Source organism: Podarcis pityusensis (assembly GCF_964106645.2).
Source record: "Podarcis pityusensis genome assembly, chromosome: 2".
NCBI lineage: Eukaryota > Metazoa > Chordata > Lepidosauria > Squamata > Lacertidae > Podarcis > Podarcis pityusensis.
In genome coordinates this window covers 45,245,481-45,261,701 of record NC_138029.1, presented here as the reverse complement: position 1 = coordinate 45,261,701, position 16,221 = coordinate 45,245,481, and the positions used below count along the sequence as shown (strand labels likewise).

The 16,221-nt window shown below is 41.5% G+C and overlaps 1 protein-coding gene across 1 annotated transcript in view; it reads left to right on the top strand.

Annotated features, from left to right (window-relative positions):
• Positions 1 to 16,221, top strand: part of ATP10B (ATPase phospholipid transporting 10B (putative)) — a 55,582-nt gene that overhangs the window by 8,768 nt on the left and 30,593 nt on the right. The window contains exons 2-6 of the mRNA XM_080995212.1: positions 4,293 to 4,497; positions 5,797 to 5,882; positions 6,406 to 6,512; positions 11,666 to 11,797; positions 14,104 to 14,231. Coding sequence (XP_080851338.1) covers positions 4,293 to 4,497; positions 5,797 to 5,882; positions 6,406 to 6,512; positions 11,666 to 11,797; positions 14,104 to 14,231 — 658 coding nt within the window. The remainder of the gene's footprint in view (positions 1 to 4,292; positions 4,498 to 5,796; positions 5,883 to 6,405; positions 6,513 to 11,665; positions 11,798 to 14,103; positions 14,232 to 16,221) is intronic.

The window sequence follows — 16,221 nt, the reverse complement described above, 5'->3', positions numbered from 1 at the left end:
ACAGTGAGTTCGGGAGACCACATTCACATGCCCACAAGGTCTACTGTAATGGGCTGGAGATTCCAAGGGATCCAACCTTTTTTTGAGAGAGAGAGGTGAAAACATGGCTCCGAGTTGTGAACTAATTGGGTTCTGGAGCAAACTTGGAGTTCCTTTTATTCTTAAACCCAGGTTTATTTATTTATTATTTGTTATGTGGTGTAGTGGTTAAGCGCGGTAGACTCGTAATCTGGTGAACTGGGTTCGCATCTCTGCTCCTCCACCTGCAGCTGCTGGGTGACCTTGAGCTGGTCACACTTCTTTGAAGTCTCTCAGCCCCACTCACCTCACAGAGTGTTTGTTGTGGGGGAGGAAGGGAAAGCAGAATGTTAGCCACTTTGAGACTCCTTAAGGTAGTGGTAAAGCAGGATATCAAATCCAAACTCTTTTTCTTCTTCTTTATTTATTTATACATACCCCGCCCATCTGGCTGGGTTTCCCCAGCCACTCTGGGTGGCTCCCAACAGAATATTAAAAACACAGCAAAACATCAAACATTAAAAACTTCCCTAAACAGGTCTGCCTTCAGAAGTCTTCTAAAAGTCAGATAGTTGTTTATTTCCTTGACATCTGGTGGAAGGGCATTCCACAGGGTGGCCACCACTACCAAGAAGACCCTCTGCCTGGATCCCTGTAACCTCACTTCTTGCAGTGAGGGAACCACCAGAAGGCCCTCGGAGCTGGACCTCCAGGATGAAGAACTAGTCTTACATTATACTGCCACAAATCATATGGGCTCTGCCCACACCACAATTAGCAGATGGAGGTAGACCTTCTGCAACACTTAACAATATTCCAGTGCCTTCCTGTAAGTACTGTGGAACTCCTCATCATTTAGCTGGTAGTTTTTGGATCTGTATAGAACCATCTGAAGCACCTGCATGGACCTATGCTGGCACTCAGAAATGATCTATGAAGTGTGTGCAAAGAGTGCTTTCCTCACTCTCCTGCTAAAAGACTCCCCAAAGGACCTGGGATCCAGTTCACTACCTTCCAGGCACTTCTGCAAGTTAATGCCATCACCTTCTGCCAGTACCTGCGGCCCTCCAGATGTTTTGGCCTACAACTCCCATGATCCCTAACTAACAGGACCAGTGGTCAGGGATGATGGGAATTGTAGTCCAAAACATCTGGAGGGCCAAAGATTGGGGATGCTTGATCTAGTGTAACAGTGTTTTTAGAGAGCAAATCCTAAACACAAATATGTATGTCTATTATGACTGAGAATGGTCTCTAGGATAAGATCTGAAAAATCCCTGCTGTGCAAAATTACTCACAGCCAGTGGAGACTAGAAGTGGAAGACAAGATCTGGCCAGCAGACCAGATGTGAAACTCCCCTGTGCTCTGCAGACCACTTTTGCAGTTGGGCACATCCACCCACTTGTCAGTTCCCTGATATCACCATGATCTCAGGTGCTGGAGATTCCTCACTTGTGTGAATTCAAGCTACATCTGTGAAGGAAGACACTGTACAGCTCAAGCTGTAGTTGTCAAAGAGCAGGGAGCACACTTAACAGTTCTTCCTTTTAGTCACAGATTGACATTTCAAGCCATGGTTCGGACTTTCCCACACCAGGTGAAGGTGTGTGGGTTGCTTCTTTGGTGGGGGGAAGAGCAGGATAGAAATGTAATCATAAATACAGTGGTACCTCGGGTTAAGTACTTAATTCATTCCAGAGGTCCGTACTTAACCTGAAATTGTTCTTAACCTGAAGCACCACTTTAGCTAATGGGGCCTCCTGCTGCCGCCACGCCGCCAGAGCACGATTTCTGTTCTCATCCTGAAGCAAAGTTCTTAACCTGAGGTACTATATCTGGGTTAGCGGAGTCTGTAACCTGAAGCGTATGTAACCTGAAGCGTATGTAACCTGAGGTACCACTGTAAAATGACAGTAAATAGATTGGGTCTGGCAAGTCTAATTAGGAGATTCCCCACCCCTGGTGTAGAGAGAACATTGAGTTAGATGGACTAATCATCTGACTCGATACAAGGCAGCTCTATATTCCTGTGTTCTTCTGCCTCTATGGGAGGAATTTAACACTACATAAGCAAACTCTCATTCGACAGGATGTCGCCTTCCTCTTCTCGTTGCTGCAGCCCCCATGCACCCCAAAAATCTGCCCTTGAACCAGATTTTGAGGGCACATGGGGAGGCTGCAGGGGGAAAGAAGGGAAGGTAGAGTCCCGTTCAGTCAGTTCCTTTGCACCCAGGCAACTTGCTTGGAATGCAACACTTTGTTGTCATTACTGTATCCAAGACTTTCAAGTATGCCAAGCAAAGTGGAAACATTTTTCTTCCCGAAGTGCAATACTTCACATTTGTCTTCATTGTATCGATTGCAAGCTAACTCTCCTATTTATCAAGATCATTTGAGTCTCTAATCCTATCTTTTAAAGCATTTACGATCCTTCATCACAGTTCTGTTTTCCAAACAAATACGCATTTTGTTCTCTGTCCATGTTCTCGATGGAAATATTGATTCAGTGCAATCTATTCCCTTTTCAGCGGACGTCAGAGTCATAACCACTATGTCTGTGATCACCAACTTTAATTTATTTCCTGTTACAAATTCCCAGCTTAGGGACATAGATTGTGAACAAGTTCTGAACACAAAATGGAAGATTAAAGAAAGAGACCAGGCCGTGGAGAAAGATACCTGCCACAGTACCTCTAAAATACCTCAGAATTGTTTGAAATGCGGCTTTTAGGCAGTACTAAGTACCTGTTCCAATCACCCCATAGCTGTTTGGGTAACCAAGTGGGAGAGGCTCTGCAGAAGCCTTTTTCACATGAATCAATTCCTAGCAGGTAGCAGATAACCTATCCATTCTTAAGGAAAGCAGCCCTGAGTGCTCACTGGAAGGACAGAGCCTGAAGCTGAGGCTCCAACACTTTGGCCACCTCATGAGAAGAGAAGACTCCCTGGAAAAGACCCTGATGTTGGGAAAGATTGAAGGCACAAGGAGAAGGGGACGACAGAGGACGAGATGGTTGGACAGTGTTCTCAAAGCTACCAGCATGAGTTTGACCAAACTGTGGGAGGCAGTGGAAGACAGGAGTGCCTGGCGTGCTCTGGTCCATGGGGTCATGAAGAGTCAGACACGACTAAACGATTAAACAACAACAATTGCAAATCTATGAAGACTTCTACAGTGCATCATTGTTGGGGGTGCCTTTGAAGGCTACTCAGAAGCTTCACTTGCTTGAAAACACAACAGCCAAATAATTGACTAGGATTAAACATATGGAATCTACCGGTATCTTGTTGGTATTAAACATCTTCCCTGGTTTCTTATATGCTTCCAAGTACAATTGAAAGTGCTGACATTGACCTGTAAAGTTATATAAAGCTGAATATCAGAATATCCCAAAGGCTGGTGTTCCCATACAAATCTGCCCATTCATTAAAATAATCATTGATGGCCCTTCAGGGATTAGTCAAGTAGTGACAGGAAAGAGGGATTTTTCTGTTGCACTTATGGAACAATTATGGAACACCCTCTTCAAAGGTGCTCATCTATCACCTGCTATCATGAATTTTGGCCAAATAATTCAAGAGTTTTAAAAACAAATATACATTATTGTACTTATTATATGCCTGTGATCAATAAGTAAAACATTTGGCTTCAACTAGGGATGGGTGAATATGCCAATTTCAGGTTCCCTCAGTTTGTCATTTTCCTAATGTTAAATTCAGTTCTCCTCATTTCTGCAGCAATTTTTTAAAAAAATATTCATGAAAATTCATCATCCTTCACCATAAAGTTCCAGGACAAAAAGGACATAAAGTTACAGCAATTTAAAAACACAATATTAAAAGGTGTTCATAAAATCACAGTCACAAGGAAGTACACACATTTTTTTGTATGTAATTTTAACTAACATGCACATTTTTGCACTCAATTTCCCCTAACAAAGTGAATTGTTGTATGTTAGTTTCACTAGTATATGTATAGATATGCACACTTTCCCCTAGTAGGTGCGTTTTGGTACACACTGGAGGCCTGCATCATAAAATTCAGAGATATGCAAATTTCAAGGGATATTTATACTTCAGTTCACATATTGCTCTGAGAAATGTCAGTTACAAAATTTCTCATAAAAATGCAAATAAAAATAAAAATGAATTTGTTCCTCATTCTGTTTGAACCACTTCACCAGCCACTGCTGTGCCACAAAGAAAAGAGACGCTCTGTGACTTGATGGACCTGTCACAGGCCATTCAGCTGTGGTGTCTTTTCTCATAACAGGAAGAAAAAAGCCTACATTGAGACGTGCTGGGAAGAGGTACGAGTGGGAGACTTTGTGCAGCTGCAATGTAATGAGACTGTCCCTGCGGACATCCTGCTGCTCCACACCTCTGATCAGAAGGGGATCTGTCACTTAGAGACATCAAATCTTGATGGCGAGACGAACCTTAAGCAAAGACAAGTTGTGAAAGGATTCTTTAATCAGGTATGCCTGGAAGCGACTTTTGCAACTTGTCTTCCTTCTGTTCTTTTAGTGGCACCTCGGTATGCAAATAAATTTAAGACAGAAGCACAGAACTGTCCAGCTGGAGGGAATCTTTAGCAGGATAACTTCTGGCAAACCCATCTGGCAAAATGTGCTTTGATTAGCTTACACAAGACCATTTCCACAACTGCCACCATGTTAGCTTCAGGTGCTAGATCAAATGTGACTCGGAGCTTTTGTGTGGCAAAGTGGTCTGAAGAGATGTCGTGTGAACCAGCCTCAAGCCTTTGGTACTGAATTACTGTGTTTGGAAGGCAGGGCAGAGAGATGGTTACTGTTTATAAAATAATGGCTGCTACACTTTGAATTCTAACACTATAGTAATCCCATATATAATATACACAGGTAGGTGCCTCTCCAAAGCTATATAACTACAGCAGTGAGAGTGCCTTAATCCAGGCTGGCACAGCCAGTGGAATGCCAGCCATTTTGTGTGGCACTTAACAAATCCCTCCTTGATTCAGGCAGGAAGCATGGCAGAGCAGTGAAACAAAGGTGGGCCAAGCAGATATAAAATCAGCAGGTTTACATCGTAATGCAAAAAGAAATGGTCTTCTATTTCAGGAGATCGGAATCACATAGTAACTCAAAGAGATAAAGGAAAGAGGCTTTCAAAATCTGAGAGGGAGACATTTGATTGTTCTGAAAATGAAATTTGGACATGCTGGGGAATAGAAACTCAAGCTGGTAAAGTTAAGGTGTCCAAACCTTAGAAATCTGGCCCAATTCAATGTGCTAGTACTAGCATATAAAGTGCTAAATAATTTGGACCTGAGTACTTTTCCCAATATCAGCCATCTCAGACCTTATGTTTGGCAGGTGAGGCCTTGTTGGTGGTGTTCATGCATTCAGAATCACATTATTTTCTTTGCTACTCATTCTTTAAGGAAGATAGTTGTGTGTGCAGCCACAAATACATTTGATGCTTCATTTTACAACACTGTATAATTGATGTCTAAGCAATGTTTTTATATAGAAATACGCACACATAAATACATAGGCCTGAAAACACACATACATTATAACTGGGTTCAAAATTAGAACACATTTCAACCTGACAGGTTAATAACAAATATTGGGCTCACTGTAAATTACAGTGTTGAGTGGCAGTTGTTTCTGGTGTAAATTTAAATGCTTGATGTTCCTTTTTCACTACACAGCTTGATATTCTTTCAGAAATAGTGCACTGATTTGCTCCTGACATAACAGGAACTCACTGTGGGTTTGGTTTTGTTGCAGAATGCTGAATTTGAACCAGAACTTTTCCAAAGCACAATTGTTTGCGAAAAACCCAACAACCATCTCAATCGATTTAAAGGCTATGTGTAAGTTACTGCAGTGTTTATCCCTACATTCATAGATGTCTCAGACAAACTTCATTTGTACCTACCTACCTACCTATAACCTGCACAGCTGGCACTGTTGCACAACAGAAAGCAGAAGGAACCTCCAAAAATCTTCGTACACTGAGCATAAAGAGGTGCTCTGCAGAACCACTCTTTGGTGACTCTGATGTGGACCTTGGGCAGAGTATCTGTAATGTAGATACTCTGCCCTTGGGCTCTGGTTTGAAGCCACAGCATGGCTAACTTGAGGTCAGATGTTTGGGGATTCTGTTAACCTTGACCAGCATACTAATGGTCCAGGGATGATGGGAGCTGATGGGTCACAGGTTAGTCACCCCTGGTTTAGAAATGTGATAAATATGTGTGAGAGACTGAAGTCCAGTACATTGTTACCTAGAAATAAGTCTTGTTGAACTCACCAGGGCTTATTTTTCAGTAGATATATGTGGGATTGCACTGTAAGAGCCAAGATATAAATGGAAAATCCTTTTTTTCCTTGTAGGGAGCAGCCTGACCTCACACGAATTGGTTTTAACAATGAAAGTCTCCTTCTTCGTGGATGCACAGTGAGGAACACAGAGGTTACAATAGGAATTGTTGTCTATGCAGGTAATGTTTTTCCCGACGTAGTTGCTGAGAGAGTGCTTTTAAGTCTATTCAGCCCAGAAATATGATTTGTTCCTTTGTCCCAACAATCATCCATGCAACCTGAAATTTGTTTTGCACTCGCAGAGTCTCATCTAATCAAGGTAGCAATGCTAGATAAACCAGCTTAGGAGTAAGTCTGACTGCATTTCATGGAACTTACTTCTGAGTAGACATGTAGGAATGCGTTATAAGTATGCACCACAACAACAACAACAACTGCATATATAAACTGTTATAAACTTAATTTTTGAAGGATTTACCTTTTTTAATCAGTGAGATTAATTATTTGATTTGAAATGCTGTGCAATAGAGTTGTCGATTTGGCATTCCGAGTCCTCCCTTAGACCTATGTCTATGTAGCATATTAGTGTTTACACTCATTTGTTTGCCGTTGGGGGTTACCACTGTAAATGGTAGGGAGGTCAAGAGTGGCTTTGGCTAAACTTGTTGCTTTATGAAACAAGTTTATGGGAATAAAATGTGCATCAGTGATACTGTTTGGCTGCCATACCCGTGAGTATGTTTAGATACAGATTTGTACTATTTGTGCTCTAATTGTGTTTTGTATTTTCTTCTTACACAAAGACACCCTGGGAACTTTTATAAAAGAGAGGGGAATTAAATAAAAAAGTTATATTTGAGCAATACCTAACCAGTAACAGCCACAAACAGTCTGAAGGAAGACAAACATGGCTTGTCCCACTTGGTAATCCAGAATGGGTACCCTAAGAAGAGAACTGAATGCACTGTGAAGAAGACGCTTTTATAATAGAGATGAAGAACCTGGTTCCCTCCAGATGTTGATGGACAACAACTGGACATTGACTGTACTGGCTGCAGCTGTTGAGTGAGAGTTGGAGTCAAACAACATCTGGAAGGCTACAGGTTGCCTTTCCCTTTTTTAGGGTTTCCAGGGCTCCAAGACTTTTCAATCTACTGCTCTGTCCTGTGCCCTCTTGTCTGGAAGTATTGCTGAAAACAATGCAACTTGCTCTGAGTAAACATTTTCATGACTGGGAATGTCAGCATGTTACCCAACTGCATGCCCTTGGACATCCATGAATAAAGAAAGTTGCAGCTGTGGTTGTGATCCTGATCAAGACTGTCATTCCAAAAAGAGAGCATTTTGAACTAACTTCCTTCCCCTGCTATGCCTGTTTCAATGACAGCTCCTGACTTTAGGACTGTGCCTTTAGGAATACTGGGGAGGACCTAAAGGCACATTTTAGGAATATTCATTCCTAATAAATCCCTCTGCAAAACTGTCTATTTGCATTGGAGACCTTTGATGCTGGGACTGTCACTTGATATCTTGTTCACACGCAGCTCCACAGCGGCCATGCTCAGAGCAAGGGAAAGCAGGGAACTTGGAAATCACCATGAGGGGTACAGAATAAAGTCTAGTTTCCCTTTCATGTTTTGTGGTTAGAACTTCAAATACCCGTCCACTGAAATGGGAGCAATTTGATTCTAATTTAGTACACATTTTCTTTTTGGGCCTGCTGTTTTGTTGGTACTTCAGATTCACTTCAAGAAGAGCTAAGTAACATTAAAATTACTCACTGCTGGATCTGACATATTGGGCTTTCTTTATGTTCACACAGAAAGTGCACTAGCAGCTTCTCATTAAGTCAATTTGGTTGCTGTGAAATAGTCAAACATACTTAAAAATCAGTCGGCCATCTAATTAGATTCTAACACTTTTAAGTACTTTGTCTCTTCTAACCTCAAGTAGCTGTTCATTGTGAATACAGTGTATGTTTCTACAGTGTTCAGACACTGACACAAAATCCCTTTCTTTGCTGACTACAGTCATACTTCGGGTTACGGACGCTTCAGGTTGCGTTTTTTCAGGTTATGGACCGCCAAAACCCGGAAGTACCAGAATGGGTTACTTCCAGGTTTCAGTGGTCGCGCATGCTCAAAAGCGCTAAATCGTGCTTTGCACATGTGCAGAAGTACCGAATCGCGACCCGCACGTGTGCAGATGCGCTGCTGCGGGTTGCGGACGCTGCGGGTTGCGAACGTGCATCCCGCACGGATCACGTTTGCAACCCGAGCGTCCACTGTATAAGGAAGTGACTCAAAAGGAAATATCCTACACTAATAATGGTAATAGTTATAGCAGGTTATAGTAATGGTAATGGTTGCACAAGCTTACCACTCCCCCAAACAGTATATTCAAGTAATACTTCCAGGAGGTGGATTGGTTGTCAAATGTATTTCACTGAGTAACATGTTCAAGGGAGCTCTATATGAACACCCACATAATATTGTAGTATTAGGAAACTGTGCTGACTTTAAAGTAAGGTATCTCTAGACTTTAGTGTAGAACTGGGTGGAACATAACAGTTGTCTTGCTGGATCAGATGCCACAGCAACCAGATGGGCCTCAGGAGCTCACAAGCAGAGCATGATGGAGACCAGCATCATCTGTGGCATGTTCTCTGCACCAGGTAAACAGAGATTTACTGCTTCAAAGCACAGAGTTTCCTTTTAACTGTTATGGCTAATAGCAATTGATAGACTGATCCTATATGTGTCTAATCCCATAGAGCTAGGTAAGGTGGTGAGCATCATAACATATTCTGGCAATGAATCGCATAAGTTAATGATATAATGTGTGAGGAGGGACTTCGTTTTAATGCACAGAACCTCTGGGAACGGCAGTGGGGAGAAAGAGAATTCATTTCTGTTCATTATAAAGGGTTGCTGGGATAAAGCTCTGCTTTCCCCTGGTGGATTCTTCCTCAGCAAGGCATCTACCCTAGAAACAATATTAGCCTTAGGTTGTGTACAAACATATACATGCCCATCCCAGTTTTTTTTTTTCCTTCAGCTGTTCTACAGCAGCTTCTCCACACAGGTGGACATCTTACCCTTTTTTATTCTTAGAGAGCTGAATGTACATTTATTCAATCAACAGCCCAGCCCTATGCATGTTTACTTGAAGATTAGTCCTGCTGTTTTCTATGGGACTGCTTCCCTGGTAAGTGGGTTTAGGACTACTGCCTAAATAATACACTCTCCCATTTTACATGCATACATACAAGCTGAATCCATTTTTAAAACATTGAAAAGGGGCTTCAGGGAGGAGTGTGAGTTTCCTGACACTGGTTTCCTCTGGCTTCTCTTGTAAATGGCAGAACTGGTCAACAGTGTGTGCTTCAATGGAATGCCACTCAAACTATGTACAACCCAAATACACTTAGTGATGTTTTATACCAATTTACCTAGGGCAGGCACTAGACTAAGATTCTTGTAAATTCACCAAACCCCTTTAATCCTTTTTTAAAGATTCGTATTTTGTTGGTTACTTTCAAAGTACTAATTTGTTCTAATAAGGAGGACAGTTTTAGTGGTAAGTGAATATATTGTTCCACGCCTCCCCAGCTGAGTAGCTGCACAAGATTCCAGGGGTTGCAGGCATGCTGCTCAGGGTTAATGTTTCCTTTGGGAATGAGGCACAATAGAGGCTACAGTGTCATTTTGTTATATGGTTTATTTACACATATATGCAACCTGAGCCTGTGTGCCAGCTTATGCCATAGCAGCAACAATGAGCCCAGCGCCATCCTTTCTCTGGTGCCTATTTTGCACTGCAGGGCACAACCCAGCTGACGCTTCCTATCTCTGCTTCCTGATTACACCATTCCCAACTCTAACCCCATAGCCTCTCAGTTTCCCTTTTCTATCTGGGAGGAGAGGGAAGTCTCACATTTGCATTCTCACACCTATTTCCTTTGATCCTGTGTTGCGCCAACACCTAATCCTTTGATGCCTGAACTTCCTAAGTGTATATGCCCACCAGGCAGTCCCCTCACAAAGAGGTGACTTTATTACCTGTCTGACAATTTATTATTGTCTGACTTTATTAAACATTGTTCCTTTGGCTAAGATTACAATGTCCAATACACAACACAGGAAGTGTGCCTAGGTTCATTAACTCTTCACATATGCTCATTCCAGGGGATTAACAGTGTAAATACACATGAGCCTGGTTATTGCCAGTCCTAACATACCAGTTTTAATTAAATCATTAAACCCAAGAATTTAGCACCCACAGATCTATAGCAATATTGTTACAGCACCTAGACAAGGTTTCCTTTTATTAGGTAGATTGCTGCTTTATTGCCCAGAATAGCAAGCTAATGGGAGCCAATGGCAGTTAGCATCCCCTCACTTGCTGTGCCTGGATGCAATATGCACCAGAAATTTGGGGAGGTAACACAGAGACCCTAGCTACAGGGAGGGGATGCCATAACCAAGTATGAATGTAAAGAATGTTATAAGAAAAAAAACTGCTCCTTTATCCCTTATGGCAATCCAAGAGCCCGTACAGAGTCCTTATGCAGGTTTCTATCAGTAGGAGAAAATAACAGAGGCCAACCAGAGAGTATTGAGAAGCAAAGCAGCTATATTTATTAAACTGTTGCAACAGGGTCCCCCACTCCCCCCACGCAGGGAGGAAGGAGAGGAACCCAGAACACTGGTGTGCAAGCTCTTATATAGACTTTTGAAACTGCCTACCCTATAGCTCAAGACCATCCCCCCAAAACATCATCCGTACATCACAGAAAGAGGTGGTCCCCAGCAGAAATTTGAGTGTGTTGCTTCTCTCCTGTCTGCCAGGATACCTGATAATGCCTTATGTGATTGCCTTTTCTGGGTAGCCTGGCCATTCCTTTGAGATGGTAAATACTTAGTTCCTGAATCTCTTACGCATATTGATAGTGTGCTCAGCTTAACAGATACTTGCCAGACTGTATTTACAGGGAGGAGTAAGACCCTACAGTCCAAAGACAATTGGAAAGCTTTTCCCATTTCCTTCCTCCTTGCAGAGAAATATTTGAGGTCAATTTGGGAGAGTCAATATGGCTTCAGGATTGTTCTCCTGTACTATTTCAGACATGTGGTTTATATATTTATGTATGTGTTTGCAAAGGTACATACATCGTCTTTATTTTCAGATCATAAAGTCCTTTTTACAGATCATTTATATTTGATGTGAGACTTAATGTTGTATACATGAATTTATCTAAAACTAGCATTCAACCATTCTTAAGATAATAAAGCCATATGACAGTTCCTTCCTCTTCTTCTTTTTCTTGAAGGCCCTGAAACAAAAGCCATGTTAAACAACAGAGGTCCTCGTTATAAACGCAGCAAAATAGAACAACGTCTGAATATTGATATATTCTTTTCCGTGGGGCTGCTCTTCATCATGTGTCTCACTGGAGCACTAGGTATGGAGTAATGATGGAAACTTTTTTCCTGCATTTCACGAAGCCTTTGCAATAGGGATGTGCTTCACTGCTAAAATTAATAGCTTATTTTTGGTGGGCTTCCTAGATTGCTGCTGAGAGAACCAATTGCTTTCAATATGTAGCAGGGAAAAGGATTGCTTTGTAGCAATTTTACGATAATCCTGTCCTACTGCGACCACGATTTGCTGGGGTGTCAAACTCTGATGGAAACAAGACTATTGAGCCTTCCACAAATAAAAATTTGGCAGGGCATGTAAAGGTTCTTGTAATTGTATCCTGGTTTCTAAGTGGCAATACACAAGTGAGTTGCAAAACACTGCACTATGCGTTGCAAGGTTTCATAGTGAGTTTCTTTTTCCCAGCATAGAGTGCCCTGGAGAAATCTGGCATGACATGGCAATAAGCCAGTCAATTAACCAGACTAGTACTGAAGGACCCAGAAGTGAAGAATCCTCTTCAGCTGAACAACAGCACAGATTTAATTATTATATTTTACTGTTGGTACTTCAGCTCAAAATGAGTTTCTTGACTTAACTGACATTGCAACTTGATCGGTTTTCCGGGTGGATGGTGGATGTTCATCAGAAAAAGGAAAGGGGTTCAGGCCAGGTGGGATGAAAACGCAGGTGACTTACAGCACAATCCTTTAGAAGCCTATTCAGAAACAGGGACAGCTCGAGATATGCTGGAGCCCTAAGCTACGTTAAATTTAAGAGGCCCCATAGCATTACCAAAAGATATGTATTATTCTAACAGAAAGGGAAATAAAAATAGAAATATTTTTTTTATATATTTGCAAGTATCCTGGTACCTAGTCAAGGATGCAACTAAAAATTGACACTCTAGCAAAAACACTGATCTTGCAATAGGCTTGGTTTTTTAACCAATTGTATGAAACGTGAAATAAAGTGACTCTTTCTATTTAGAGGCCCTTCATAAGATGAAGGCCCTAAAGTGTAACTTTGTTAGCTTGCATATAAATAAATCCAGGCATGCTCAGAAGTACAACGCATTGCATTCAATGAGGCTCACTCCCAGTTAAATGGGCATTGGATTGTACCCTTGCTTGTCAAAGATATTAACATGAATTAGCATTGCTCTCTGAAGCTTCATCCCACTAGAAGTTCACCAGATCTTCTTGCTCAGCTTTGCTCAGCTTTTCAGACGTACCTTTCGGTTACCAGAGAACAAGAGCAGCTTTGCCTTCTTTTTTCACTTTTTAAAAATCAAAATGTTGATAATGTTTAATTTTTGGGGTTTTAATATTGCATTTTAATACAAAGATATTTACTATATTTTGACCTGTTATGAGGACTTTAGTCAAAAAGCAAGCTGTAGGTCTATTAAAAATAAACATATGAATCACCTATTAATTTCAGACAAAATCCAGTTTCCCAACATTTATTTTCTGAATATTTTAAAATGAGAAAGAATACCTTGTTCGATGCTGGAATTGGAAGGGACCTTAAAGGCTGACTAGTCCAGTCCCCTGCTCCATGCAGGAAATACACTGCTACATCATCCCTGATAGTTTGTCTGACAGCACTCAATAATAATAATAATAATAATAATAATAATAATTTATTATTTATACCCCACCCATCTGGTTGGGTTTCCCCAGTAAAAATGTCAAAGTTCCCTAGAGTGTAAATCCTTGTTTGAGCCATGAAATAAAGATAGTATGAATGATTCTAGGAAGTGAACAATAGTTTCTATAATTATTGCAGAAAGTTACTTAGGGCAGAACATTCCCACCATAAGTGGAAGTAAGTGCCTTTTGTAGCACAAGTTCTCCAACAGTTGGGACTGTAGGTTGATAGGTTGTGTGGCTGTTCTATACCATCTATGTATTGTCTTAAGAGAAGTCTCACTAACTGGTACAGAGACAGATTTAAATTATTTCTGAGACCATAACCCAGACCACACAGAATCCACTATGATTATCCATAAGATTTCCTCCCAGTTACTTTTCAAACCTGACAAAGACCCCAACTGTGTATTTAGAAGAATTGCAAATAACCCAAGATGGTATCTAGGGGATGATCTACAAAGCAATGCAAATCTCCACACACACAAAGCAACCCAGCCACACCCACATTAAACTACTGTACTGCAGATTTAAATGGTCCAGCTTCTTATATGCATTCTTATTTTACTTCTGTGTGATTGCTGCTAAAGTTTGTGTTCCTACTTAACAGGTAGTATGTGAATTGAGTGATCTCCCTTGTTCCCAGTGTGCACTTTTCCAGGCTTTTTCTTCTAAAGTAGTTTGTATTTTTATGCAGGTCATGGCATTTGGAATGGGCACTTCTTAGAATACCCCTTGTTTGTCATTCCCGATATAAATGGCAGCTATCTCGCTCCAGCTCTTGCGGGTTTCTACATGTTCCTGACAATGATAATCCTCTTACAGGTCGGAAAATATTTATTGCTAATAAGGAAATAGGTTTAAGACTGAGGGTTAAGTCTGATTGGGCTGGGGGCAAGGGTGCTTTCTTCCAAGTAACTGATGAGCTTATGCTGTAAACTGTGTAAATTGAGCAATGATAGTGGCTTTGAGTCTGAGTGTTATCTGTGAGTCAAAGTTCTCAGATGGGTGGGGCATAACCAATAAATTAATAAAAATTATTCTATTTCCTCATCTCAGCCATTAACTCAACAGCCTTGGACAAACCTGTCCCTCTCTTTCTCTCTCTGTCTCTCCCTCCCAGCTTCCCCCTCCCATCTTGGGGAGAGGGAAGTAAAATACCAGGCGTCAGCAAACTTTCTCAGCAGGGGGCCGGTCCACTGTCCCTCAGACCTTGTGGGGGACCAGACTATATTTTGAAAAAATAATAACCCAGAGATGCATTTTAAATAACAGCACACATTCTACTCATGTAAAAACACCAGGCAGAACACAAATAACCCAGAGATGCATATTAAATAAAAGGGCACATTCTACTCATGTAAAAACACGCTGATTCCCAGACCGTCCGCGGGCCAGATTTAGAAGGCAATTGGGCCAGATCCAGCCCCCAGGCCTTAATTTGCCTACCCATGTACCAGCCCATCTCACTGTAAGCATCACTGAAGTAATCATATGAAGCAGTTTGAGCATGCAAAAGTACTATATAAATTCTCTCTTACTTTTCCAGCAGACAGAACATTATTAGGGACTGAGAGGAACGTTTCGGTGTTAGCATTAATCCTCCCAGCAGTATCCTGTGATATTACTGCAGGACTTTAGAACATTGCTGTAGACTATTTGGCTTCTCCTTGTTTATAGGAAATATTCTTCCTGTCTCCCTTTATATACTAGAAACCTAATATATAAAACAAATGACCCAACCAGACATTGCTTTGGGAGCCCCATGATCAGATATCCTGTGTTGCTACTTTTTCAAAAGGCTGAAGAAGTGTACGCGGGTGGGGAGAATCAGATCACAGCTGCCCCGCCAAGAGAGGAGGGTGTTGTTTTTACCTGTTTCACTGTAGCCTTTTCTCCGTTCAGATCACATCATCACTGAGCTGCTGTTTGCTTTGTGGAGCAAAACATGCAGGTTTATGTGGGTAATGTTGTAAACTAAATCTGCCCTTTTTCTCTTATGAGGTATCCAAGAGCCCATAAAGAGTCCTTACATGGGTTCCCTATTGGTAGGAGAAAATAACAGAGGCCAACCAGATAATATTGAGAAGCAAAGAAGCTAGTAAGCCTGATCTTTATTGATCTGCTGCAACAGGGTGATCCCCTCACATACAGGAAAGGAGGAGGACCCAGAACCAAGGTGTGCCTGCCCTTATATAGACATTTTAAATTCCCTGCCCTGGAGCTCCAGACCACCCCTCCATACATCATACATACATCACAGAAGGGGTGTAACCCAAGACCACACCCCACAAACATCATACCTACATCACAGAAAAGGTGGTCTACAACAGAAATTTGAATGTTGTTGTTTTTCCTGTCTGCCAGGTTTTCTGATAATGCCTTATCTGAATGCCTTTCCTGGTAGTCTGCCCATTCCTTTGAAACGGTGATTACTAAATTCCTGTACCAAGGAAGGTTTTTTCACCTCCTCCCTCCTTGCAGAGAAACATTTGGTCAGCTTGGGAGTGAAAATGGTTTCAGGACTGTCTACCTGTGCTGCTTCAGACATGTGATTTATATATGTTTGCTTGGTATATTTATGAACATTTATTATATATCTAAGACCTTAAAATTCTTATTACAGTAGCAGTAGCTTCTGCCCTTTGGAGAAGATACAGCTCCAGGGACCAAATCTGGACTGGAGAGAAAGCATAAAAGGAAAGGCCAGATGTCCCATTTACACTAGGACTTATCAGGTCTCTCACCACAGCTCCTCTCAGCCCATTTAAAGCTTTTAGATAAATACAACACTGGTCCTGAAGGTTGGAGGATT